This window comes from Camelina sativa, chromosome 18 (assembly GCF_030686135.1).
Source record: "Camelina sativa cultivar CO46 ecotype springtype chromosome 18, ASM3068613v1".
NCBI classification, from domain to species: Eukaryota; Viridiplantae; Streptophyta; class Magnoliopsida; order Brassicales; family Brassicaceae; genus Camelina; species Camelina sativa.
In genome coordinates this window covers 14787805-14800951 of record NC_141897.1, presented here as the reverse complement: position 1 = coordinate 14800951, position 13147 = coordinate 14787805, and the positions used below count along the sequence as shown (strand labels likewise).

The following is a 13147-nucleotide window of genomic DNA, read 5'->3' as shown; positions in this document are numbered from 1 at the left end:
ATAAAACAATTTACGTCTTTCAAGTTCAACATATATATAAGTTATAACAATGGCCATATATATGTCTACTATATACGAGACACTCGTACTAAGAATACATATCAATACAATAAAACTTCTTTGTTTTTCATCAGAGCATGACACCTCAACTTTTGTATTGAAACAGAGAATGACACATCAATTAAAATGAATACTCAATCAAATTAAGACAATTAATACAACTAAGCACAATATTTGGTGACTAGATTTCCCGTCGAAGGAATAAAAGTATTTTTTTCCGATTCGCGACTTTGCTGTTCATCCCATGGCTCTCTCTACGAATCTGAGCAGATCTGACATTGATGTTAGCCCCATCGTTGGTCGATCGGTTGTGGTGGATTGCTTCTTTTTCTCCACCATCATTACCAACGATGATGGATTACCACTTACAGCTTCGTAGTGGTTCGTCTCAGCTCACTTTGATAAATCACTGGTTTCAATTTTCAGTTAAATTTAGGTTACTATTTGGTTAAAACTGAATGTTTATATTGTGTTGAAATTGATTGTTTTTGTTGTTTCATGATGAATTTAGGTTACAATTTCTTCTAGCTCGTAGTTTGGTTTTGTGAAGCTGGTCCTAAAACAGTGGTATGGATTTTAACTCGGGGATCGAGTAAGTACAACGGTGCAATTTTCTGCCTTTATCACAATACGACATTGTCGAGGTTCGCATCAGCTCTATTTTATGCATCACTGGTTTTGATTTCAGTTCAATTTGTGGTCTATTCTTTTTTTTTAGAATTCAAGCACAATTATATTTTTTCAATAATTTAATATATCTAAAATAATTATAAAAAGTATCCCGCGGCGTAGCGCGAATCTAACCTAGTCTTATATAATAAAAGAATGTTTTTTCTAACTTTGCCTAACAAAATGTGACATTTGACACTCTACTTTTGTGACACATGTCATTTTCATTAATTTTAAATTTAACATTCTATTTTTTATTTAACTTTATTTAATTTGTATTTTATGTGGTGTATAGTTTATTAAAAAAAGATAATTGTTGTAAAGTTTATTTTTTTTTCAACATTATTAGAAAAATATATTCCTTCCATTTTTTAGTTTTAGCATTTAATATATTTAATAATGAAATCATACACTATAGAAAAAAATACTGATCAGCACAACTAAAAAATATAAACAAATTGAAACCAAATAAAAATAGAAAATGGTTTCATACTTTTAAAGTAAAAACTGAAACCAAATTAATTTATGATAGACTAATTTAAAAATATAGAAGAGTTTCTAATATATATATATATATATATACATATATCACATTATATTCAATAATCATATATAATGTATTAAAGACACAACTCAAATTTGTATTTAATAGTATTCTATAAGTTACAGTTTGACTGTTTTTAAAACATATGTACTAAAAAAAATGATATCATAACATAATTGTTTTATCTCCCCCATAAAATAACAGAAAACAATAGTTTCAAAATTAATTTATTATTAATTATACTATTTATTTTAAAATAATTAGAAATAGAGACAATTTCTAGAAATAAAACATATTTATATTGTGAAAAAAACTTATTTATATTAAATTTAGGACACTTTTATTTTCATGAATTTTAGAAATAATTAGTTATACTTAGAGTATAAGATATTTGTTTTGTGATATCGTTTCAATAAATTATTTTAAAATTGACTTATAATATTATAAAATTATTTGCTATTAACTATTACTTTTATATATGAAAATAAAATTAATATATAAGACAACATAATTTATCTATCAAAGTAAGGTCTTACACCTTTTTTTTTCTTAGAATACTTATCAGTTTTTTTTTCCTAAAAAACCAAACTATAAATATATTATTTTTTCTTAATTATTTAACGAACATACAAAATTTAATTAACTTTGTTGTAATTAATTGTCCTATTACTATAAAATGGTTTCATACATTTCAAAGTAAAAACTGAAACCAAATTAATTTATGATAGACTAATTTAAAAATATAAAAGATTTTCTAATATATAAAAAACTCACATTATATTCAATAATCATATATATTGTATTAAAGACACAACTCAAATTTGTATTTAATAGTAATTTATAAGTTACAGTTTGATTGTCTTTAATACATATGTACTAAAAAAACATAATGGTATCATAACATAATTGCTTTATCACCCTATGATATAACAGAAAATAATAATTTCAAAAAATTAATTTATTGTTAATTATATTAAAATGATTAGAAATAGAGACAATATATGGAAAATAAAATAATATATTAAATTTCACACACTTTTATTTTCACGATTTTTTATAAAAACTGGTTAAACTTATAGTATAAGATATTTGTTTTGTGATATCGTTTTAATAAATTATTTTAAAATTGACTTATCATATATAAAAATATTTTTTTGTTAACTATTACTTTTAGATGATGACAATAAAATTAATATATAGGATAACATAAAATTATCTATCAAAAGAATTAAGTAAGATCTTACATTTTTCTTTCTAGACTACTTCTCAGTTTTTTTTTCCAAAAAGAAAACAATATAGAAAAATATAATTTATCTTAACTATTTAACGGAAATATCATATATAGTTGACTTTGCTATAAGTAATGGTCTTATTACTAGAGTAACATACTGTTTAAATAATTTCAACAATATATTATAATCAAAAATATTTAGTAATATGTACTTTAATTGTAGTTGAACCGTAGTATTATGAATATTATTTTTTAAGACATATATTAACAATTACATTCGTACATTTCATATATAATTGAATAGAAACTTCATTTTATGTTTCAAGTTAATAATGCATACATAAACCACACATCGCTTGAGTTACTTTCTAGTAATATATATACATCACATTCTCAATTTCCAGATTTTATAGTTAAAAATAATAACTTACATGGGCGAATTGTGTGAAGGCTTTATAGCAAAAACTCATGTAAATTTTCGAGACATTCAATTTGTGTCCACATAAATTAGACCCAAGAGACAACAACAAAAAAAGGAAGTTTTTTTAACCCATGATAACAAATAAATGTTTAAACTAATTATTGATATCAACAATAACCTTACTACCGTCACCAATACCAAATTACCGTCACCAAACATGAAGTTTCTTTGTTTTTTTTATATCGTATGGTCATTAATTATTTACTCTAATCATAAATTTCAAAAAGCTTTTTCTGATTAATTCATCATCAATAAAATTATGAATGCGTATAAGATTTTCCTACTTTCTAGGATGTTGTCGTCTGTTTTAATATGATATTATTAAGTTTTTAATGATTTGTTTGATTTTTGTCATCGGATCAAACAAAACATGCATGTTTCCCTGTGATATTATTAAGTTTATAAACATCTGAAACAAAACGGAGTTACTGATTTGTACGAGTGGGTACGTAGCTTGTGAATCATGCATTCTCCATGTTTATAAAAATTATTCAAGTACAACAAAAAGTCTCTCAAGTGGGGAAAAACATTTCTATTTGTTTGACTAGAGTATACTATACTGTAGTTCGATCTTAGGGAAACATGTGAAACAATCAGAAAATACGGTAAGCTATACCCATATAAAATATTGAGCCGGGCCTGGCTATACCTACCACAAAATGCTTCATGTGTGTAACAAAAATATAAATGTGCGCGCATGAGTGTAAAACTTAAGTACGAATCTTCACTGATAAATGTGTCTGCGATTGGTTGCCAAAAACGAAATGTGTGTGATCGAGTAAATCGTACGAGTCTTAGTTTAACTATTTAAACTTAACTAATCGATCAAGTTCCCATGCACCTATGACCTACCTTTACGTAAAGCGCACGGTTGAACAAATGCACGCTATTCCAACTCACATACCACATGTTAATAGACTTGGTTAATGCGCAGTTTTGAGTTTTCCATGTAAGAAACCGTCGAAGTCCTTGAAAAATGGAGCTAAACATCGGTTATACTATTAAATAGAGTTATTATAATAATTACTAAGACAAATAGCAGTATTAAGTAATGGCATAAGAATTATTTTGTTTTTAATATGTGTGCATAACCTTAAACATGAAACTTTATGAAACAGATAGTATTATTAAACTAGGGATTGCTAAATAAACAATTAATTTATGATTCATAAATGATTACAAATTTACCAAATTTTAATGTAAGATGCCATTTTTCAATGTATCTCTCATGATTTTATTTATATATACATTTAGCAGATAAACCCTAGAGTTGGAACCTATTTATAAGGATGTCATTAGCATTAAATAGTTAATTTAAAAAATAAATTAACTCTATCTATATTCGAATTTTATTTATAGAAACTAAATGTTTTACATCAATTCGGTTTACTGTTATAGGAACAAATCCCATTAATTTCGGTGTAATTGTTCTACATAAATTCTGAATTTAAAAAATCATTCAAAAAAAACTAACTGTATGATTTTGAAATAATTGCCATTCAATTTGATATATTCAAGGCAATGATAAATAAAATATAAAAATAATTGCTTGCTCAGAAATTTATTTTTATTACGTATTTAAAACTAATCCTCCTAATCCTTTTGATCCGCTATATCCCATTAGTAAAAAAAAAAGAAGAACACATTGTACTAGAACGATAACATGACAAAATCTGATTTTACGCTTCTTTCTCTGTTATAGATCTTCAATGCATATTTTTTTAATAGATTTTTCTATTCTTCGTATGTTGATTATTGATTGACAATATTGTTGTGTTAATGTCGATAGTAATAAAGTGCTCAATTTCAAAATAGTTCTATTTCTGAAACAACCTGACCCGTTTATATATATATATATATATCAGAATTAATCATCCCATAATACTTAACTAAACCAGTCAAAACCACAAACCATCATACAACCAATATGCACAGCGGAAACATACCAACAACAGGAACATTCCTAACCATTCTAACCAACAACCTAGCATGCTACTAAACCAGATTCCAACATTAATAAATATAACCAAGACCAACAACACATAACCGAGACCCTAGATCATCCTCTCACTCATCGCCATGATTCCACGCCACATACCTGCACACTACAAACAACAATTAAGATGCGTAAGTATTATCACAAATACTTAATGAGGCAATCCTCCTATCTAGTGGACTATACACACAAGCAACTGAAAAACCAATGTTTAACAAACATCACTCAAACACAAACAAAGCAGGAAAACAAGTATCAGCCGCTACTGAAAAGAATGGTGTCGACCGACACTACCCTCAGTGTGGATCGACACCGACTACGCAGACACGTTCTGCTTGAAGCCAAAAGTCGAAGAACCGCTTCCCAAAACCTCAAAACCGTCCGAAACTCACCCAAAGGTCCTGGAAACTCAAGGAAACCACAACCCAACCAAGAAAACACCAGAAACAGCCATAAATCAAGCAAAACAAAGGATTTTCAGGCTTAGATCAGCCATAGTCATGCACTCACCTCTTTGCAGGAATTTTCTGACCCACAACAACGAATCCAACATCTTGGAAGGCTTCTCCTTCGTTTCTAGCACCAGATCTCCACTCCACAGAAACAGATCTCACCAAATAAGCCTAGAATCTCCAAGGTCTCCTAATAACACACTCTCTTCTCTCTTTTCTCTCTATTTTCTCTCTGGAACAGGTAAAAGTGGCTTTACCGAAACCGTCAGGTCTTCTCACATAAATACCCTGGTTTGGGATTCCACTTCAACCAAACTGCTCGAATTCGACGATTTAAATCAATCAGGTCAAACCAGAAATTGTTGGTGTTGATCGACACCCATCCACAAAACCCACAATTTGGTTCGCAGATGTTACAATTTCTAACAATATTTTTCTTTTGTTTGTGTTTTGGAATTTTTTTGTGTGTGTTTGTGACTTTATTATCAGGAAACCTAAGATGTAATCACAAAAGATGTGGCATTTAAGTTATTTTGACATCTCAAAGCCTCTTTAAAGTGGAGTTATGTCGTGTCTATCTCGCCAAAGAAAAAGTGGAGTTATAGTATGTATGTATATATTAATGTGATATATTGGTGAAAATCTGAAATTATCAGGTTATCTAGATATAATTATTATATATAAAATACCAAAATCATGAAAATACTAATGAGTCTTTTAGTTATTTCCTAATTTTTATTTGAACTCTCATGTATCAAATAAGATATAAATTTTAATAAAATATTTAGTTGTAAAAATTATTTTACTTGATAAAAATTTGAAAATTTGATTTGATAAAAAGTGATTTTTAGCCTCACATACTATTTTTACTTTAATGGATTTCGTATGATAAGTTTTTGTGGATTAAAAATCTTTGAACTTGTTGCGTGACCGCCTAGCATGTCAGATTTGACTATAGAACTATTAGTTTATTTCATATACTATAGATTTGTAATGATAGTTTAGAAAATTAACTTATAGATTATTTAGTATATGAACTACAAAATATTACACATGCTATAACACATTATTAATATTCCAAAACAATAATATACACTAAAATACCATATAGGCATATACCTCTGTTTAATTCTATAAAACAAAACAAATCTAAAATTTTATATTCTATCTATTAACAAAATTGATGTAATTAGGTTATAAATTGTATAAAACATAAGAAGAAGAAAATACATTTAAACAAAATTATAAATTAATTTTGAAAAAGTTAATTAATTGGGAATTTGAAAACTAGATAAATCAAAAATTATTATTTTAAATATAATAATTTATAATTTAATCCCGCAGTGTACCGCGGGTGAAAACCTAGTATATTTTAAAATTTTAAATTATGCTATGACATCTATTTTTTAAAAAAATAGCTATGAAATCTATGATATACTAATAAAATAAAAATACTAAAATAATAAAAATTGATATGAAAATGATTTAAAATTAAAACCAATAAAACATAAGATTTTTTTTTGGTCAAGATATTAATTGGACCTATGAGCTTAAAATATCATGATACAATTGTCATTTGCTTTGTTTGGCGTCTCTTGTTCATCTTGTTCCTTTCATTTTAAAAGGCTTATTATCTTAGATGTAAATATTCCTCTTTTGTCGGGAATATGTTTTAATTTATAATTTGATAAAAATACACTATATCAATTTATAGAATATGCAAAAAAATCTAATTACATTGTAATTTTTGCCAATATTCAGCTGAAAATTAAATATACGGTAACATTTATTTAATTAACATAATTTAATGAATTAAATCATATGTTTGGACTTCCTAATTGCTATAACATGTTTCATATATAAACCAAGCAAAAGCATGTAAATAAAATAATTTTAGATATTTTAAATACTGTATAGATGTTTCACTCATAACCGCTTTTTCTGATTAGGCGTTGAGTCACCGCCCACTTACCGTCTAACGCTTTCTTGAACACTGCTCATAATCTTTCTATATCAAGTATCATTTACTTGACATATATGCTTATGATGACTTTCTAGTTTCTACTAATCTTGTGTGTTCTTGTGTCAAAGTAAAATATGCAAAGGATCATCAAAAGAAGTAAAATACATATTTTTCATTCAGTATAGCTCCCAATGTAATCTTGTATTTAAATATAGTTACCAAAACTGAAAATGATGAAACTAATTAGTTTTCCCTTAAATAGTATGCATTTTAGAAAAATTAGTGATTTTTTTTTAATATAATTGTGAATGATTTCTTACTATTTAATATTGAGATGATTTTTATTAAAATAAAATAAAAAATTTGGAGGTGATATGCACTATATGGATTTTATTTTAATTCTTCATATTCAATGAATTTCCCTACACAGTAGAAATTGATTGACCATGAATCTTCTAATATGCATAAATGTATAGGGGTAAACAGATATATGAACTTGCCAAATTAATTTTTATAGTCAAACTTTCTTCATAAGTCTTTTTTTTTCTACAAGTAAATACACCAAAACATGGAACCCACAAAACCAATTCTTTAAAACAATGCAAAACTCTTTTCTGTTTATTCATCAAAACAAAGATTTCAACTCCATACAATTTGAACCCACAAAACCAATTCTTTTTGAAACTTGTGAAAAACATGGAACTAAAACAAACCAAAGTGTTGATCTTCTTGGTAGTCCTATTTTTGGCATCTATCATCCGACCATCGGAATCACATCCACCAGAAGTTTATTGCATGACAGACAGGATATACAAAGTGCCGGGATGTTACGATGCGTTGAAGATAGCGGTATTAGACAGAGACATTAGATGGTTATCAGTTGAGTGTTGCAGAGCAGTATTCGCAACACTTCCTCCTACTTGTTTACTGAAAGTCAAGGGTGACGTAATTTTACCAATGACTAGCTTCAGAGAAATTTGTGATTTTGCGGTCCCTGCAGCTGCACAACCTAGTTCATGATTTATGTTTGGTGTATCTTTCAATAATAAATGATAATAAACAAGAGATGAAGCGAAGTGATTACAATTAAATTATTAGTTTTACCAATTCCGAACATCGACACTTGTTTAATTAACAGAAATTCACGAATTAGTTCATATGTTTTGACTTGGTATCATGTTTCATATAAACCATACAAAAAATAGATCGTGAAAATCATATATCTTTGAAATACCAGTATCAATTCTTAACAAATATAAATAATGGTATACTGGACACAAATTTGAATCCAACAAAAATAAATATTTATCGGTCAAAGTACAATTGTGTTTAGCTTATAAATGCACTGTTCTTGTTTGACCAAAAAAAGAAAAAGTACTTGTGTTTATCTTATAAATGTACTGTTCATTCGACTTAAGTAAATCAAACACACAAACTACATCATCTCTCTTCAACAATACAAACCTCATCATCCATATCTCCCGTTACATACGTAATGTTGTTGTATTCAACTTCACGTTTACGGCCAGAGGTGAATGACCTTCTGTTAATCGGTTAATTTTGATATTTTACATCTCAAAGATGGACACAAATCATAATTTTACTGTGAATATCCTAAAATGTGTATATGGGTCAAACAAAAATCGATAACTTTCCGATTCTTTTCAATCAAATTACATGAATAAAAAAACATTCCTTACTAGCATAAAATTCTCTTCTTCTTAAATACGAAACAATATCTCATTATCTCTACACAATCCAAACCCACAAACCCACTGTAAGAAAAAAAATAAAAATAGAACTTCTCCAAAATGAAACAGCAACAAACCATAGTGGTGTTTTTCTTGTTGGCCCTAATATCACCATTGAGTTTCCGACAATCGGAAGCCCGAAATACGAACCTATGTTTCACAACAGCGATAGATAACGTGCCAGGATGTATCTATGCGGTGAGATTAGTCGCAGATGGAGATTCACGATGGATATCTAGAGAATGTTGCGACGCAGTGAGAACACTTCCTGATACTTGCTACTTTGAAGTCGTTCCTGGCAAAGCTTACCCTACTAATATTTTCAAAAGCGTTTGTATTTACAAATATTCTGGATTATTACGCCATTAGTTTTATCATTTTATCCATCTTGCAAACCATTTAATAATATGAATCACGTTTAATCTTTAAAGTTCTTACTTTTATCTCATTGAATTTGTCTCACTGGATGTTTCTTGGTCCTTTACTTCGTTTAACGTCTCATGTTCATCTAGTTAATTTCTTCGGTTAGATTATTCTTTGTAAAAGGTGAGTGCATGAGTTACTAACTATGAAAACCCATTTTTATATAATAACATAATATTCAATATATTTTCAAATCATTCACCGATTGAAAAACTTAAGAAAATTACATTAATTTCTTATTTTGATTATCTTATTTTTCTTACATTATGTTAATCATTAATTTTAACACATTAAATATTTTCATACTTTAATCATTTTTATATACAAATTTATTTTTACTATATGATTATAATAAAAAATAATTGTAATTAAATTGCAAATATTTTCCTTATTAATTGCACATATTTTCCTATTGAAATTAGTAATTTAATAGATAACTTTCCTATTAGAATTAGTGAAATAATAGATTACTTTTGGCTTTATATACTTTCAAAAATATTAATTTTTATTTTTTTTATTTTGAGGATTTTTTAATATTTCTATAATTATTAAATAAAATTTCTTTTCACACATGTCAAAATATTATCGATATTTGACACGTGTTGCGATTTATGAATTACTAACTTTGAAAACTAAAGTTTATATAATAAGATGTTTCATATATAAACCATACAAAAGATGAATCGATCATATATTTTTGAAATATCCAGTATCAATTCTTAACAAATATAAATATTGGTATATCGGACACAAATTTAAATCGAACAAAAGTAAATGTTTATTGGTCAAATTGTATTGTTCTTGTTTGACATTAAAAAAAACGAATTGTGTTTATCTTATAAATGTAGTGTTCATTCGACTAAAGTAAATCACACACACAAATGACATCATATCTCTTCCACAATACAAACCCCATCATCCATATCTCCGGTTCCATACGTAATGTTGTTGTATTCAATTTCACGTTTACGGCCAGATCAGGTGAATGACCTTCGGTTAAGTTATCTATTGTTTGACCCATTTACACATTTAAGGATATTCACAGTCAATTTGTATCAATTATGTGATAGTATCAAGGAAAGTATATATTAATTAAGATTTGTGTCCATCTTCGAGATGTACAATACTAAAATTAACGGAACTGATGGCGTTATTAATAGCAACGAGATACTAAATATAACCCCAGTCTCCAGCGATGAGAATGAATAGCTCAGGTCTTGTACTTTGATTACACCAGGCTATTTCAGCTTAGTCTGTATATAATGATCGGAAGCTTGATCGATATCAAAACAGTGAAACAAATAAGAAATCAAAACACTGAGGTAATACACTACTAATTGACAAGAAAACAGGAAGTATAGAAGGTGACAATAGACTCCTGAGTAAAATAAACGGGAATAATTTACGAGGAAAGGAAATACTTTACGAGGTTGCTCACTTAATCTAATTACAAACATGGAGCCAGATAGCAGAAAGGTCGCCGCCTATTTGAATAATTATGCAGTTTGGATGAATAATTTAGAGAATGATTATCAGAAATATCCTAATATTTTTTTCTTGTTCTGTTTCCTCAATTGATTATTGGTTGATTTCAGACTATATGCGAGAGATTGCACTTTAAAGACTGGACAAATCTGAATAGTCCAATACAAGACCAAGGAAATCATAGTAAGAAATCTGTAATTTACATCCCCTATATAATAAAACAGAAGTACACAACATTTTGTGTAGACTATATAATATAGGTTATAAGATTAATTATTTGATTATTTGATATGTTATAGGTTATATGGGTTGTAACTATTAGTTAAATCTCGATTTCAGATTCTCTTTAGGATATTCCAAAAAAATAAAATAAAATCTCTAAAGAATATTTAATTAACCATATATAGGCAACAAAATCTCAAAACTTAATATTATTCACAACAACTTTTAAAATAATCACTTTTAACTCGGGTCTCAATTTTTATTCACAACAACTTTTTGAAAACAATCACATAAATTATATTTTATATAAAAACTGCAATATAAATAAAAGAAATTTTGTTTGATAGGTTATAGGTTATATGGGTTGTAACCATTAGTTAAATCTTGATTTCAGATTCTCTTAGAAAAGGATATTCCAAAAAAATAAAATAAAAGCTCCACAGAATATTTAATTAAACAGACAACAAAATCTCAAAAAATAATATTATTCACAACAACTTTTAAAAACAATCATTTTTAACCCGGAACTCAATTTTTATTCACAACAACTTTTTAAAATAATCACATAAATTATATTTTATATAAAACTACAATATAAATAAAAGAAATTTCAATCCGTGCTATAGCACGGGTCTTAATCTAGTACTTTTGTATTTAAAAACTGTTGTTGCATTATTCAAAAAAAAAAAAAAAACTGTTGTTGCATTCTAAGTATAATTTAGTGCAGCAATCTAAATGGGTGCGATGTTTGTATTTATATCGTAATTCTTCTAAAGTATGCAAAGGATGGTTAAAACAAGAAGTAAAATACACATTCTTCTAAAGCTCCCAACGTACTTGTATTTAATTTTAGTTACCAAAACTGAGAATGATGAAACTAATTAATTTTCCCTCAATGAGTATGCATTTTAGAACAATTCTTCTAATCCGACCAAAAAAAAAAAAGAACAATTCTTCTAAAGCTCCCAACGTACTTGTATTTAATTTTAGTTACCAAAACTGAGAATGATGAAACTAATTAATTTTCCCTCAATGAGTATGCATTTTAGAACGACTAGATGCGGATCGCACGTTCGTGCCGAATTATATTTTGTAAATAAACTTTTTTGATATAGTATTTATAACTCAATCTCATACAAATTGAGTATTTAGTTTGATTTTTGGTTTGGTTTCATTTAATTAACGTTTGAATATTAAAAATAATATAGGTTTTACCTGTACATTAAAATAGAATGATCTAGCGATTGAATCGGTATCAAACTGAACCGGAGTAATAGTTGGTTAGATTTTTATTGAACTCGTGAAACCGATACAGTTGATTGAGTATAAAACTGATACAACTGATTAAAACCCGTTTAAGACAATACAAATACTTAGGGGCGGTCATAATCCCTTCCCGTTCAATCCGATTTTGTACTATACATATTCTCAAATTCTCGTCCCATAACAGAATACATTCCCAATATGGACGTTGCAAGTATGAGATAAATTTTGTATTTCTGATTGAAAACGGGAAAAGACAGAACCAAAAATTCCCAAAGTCCCATACATAGGAAACACAATATAATTCATAGTGTGTCATACAATATAATAAAATATTACAAAATTAGTTGACTTCTTTATTTTTGTTATTTTGTATCTGGTTCATCTATATTGTCATTTCTTTCTTTATTTTTTTAACTATTTACTTTTATGTAACTTTTTGAAAAACATTTTTATGATAGATAATTTTTTTTTTAAACATGTTTTCTATAAAGAAAGATGATGATTTTTTTTGTTATTAATTTTAAATGGTTTTATCGAAAGAAAAACATAGAACTGTAAATGCAAAAGTTTAGCCACTTACTCCATTGGTATCCTACTGGTTTAG

General features: G+C 27.5%; 2 protein-coding genes across 2 annotated transcripts; both read left to right on the top strand.

Moving 5' to 3' along the window:
* The first annotated feature begins 7970 nt into the window (after nt 1–7970).
* LOC104763373 (uncharacterized) lies at nt 7971–8487 on the top strand. The gene has a single exon (XM_010486754.3). The coding sequence runs from the start codon at nt 8093–8095 to the stop codon at nt 8414–8416; it is 324 nt and encodes a 107-aa protein (XP_010485056.2). The 5' UTR covers nt 7971–8092; the 3' UTR covers nt 8417–8487.
* A 680-nt stretch (nt 8488–9167) lies between these two features.
* LOC104763372 (uncharacterized) lies at nt 9168–9577 on the top strand. The gene has a single exon (XM_010486753.2). It carries the CDS (start codon nt 9208–9210, stop codon nt 9514–9516), a length of 309 nt encoding a protein of 102 aa, XP_010485055.1. The 5' UTR covers nt 9168–9207; the 3' UTR covers nt 9517–9577.
* Nucleotides 9578–13147: the final 3570 nt, after the last annotated feature.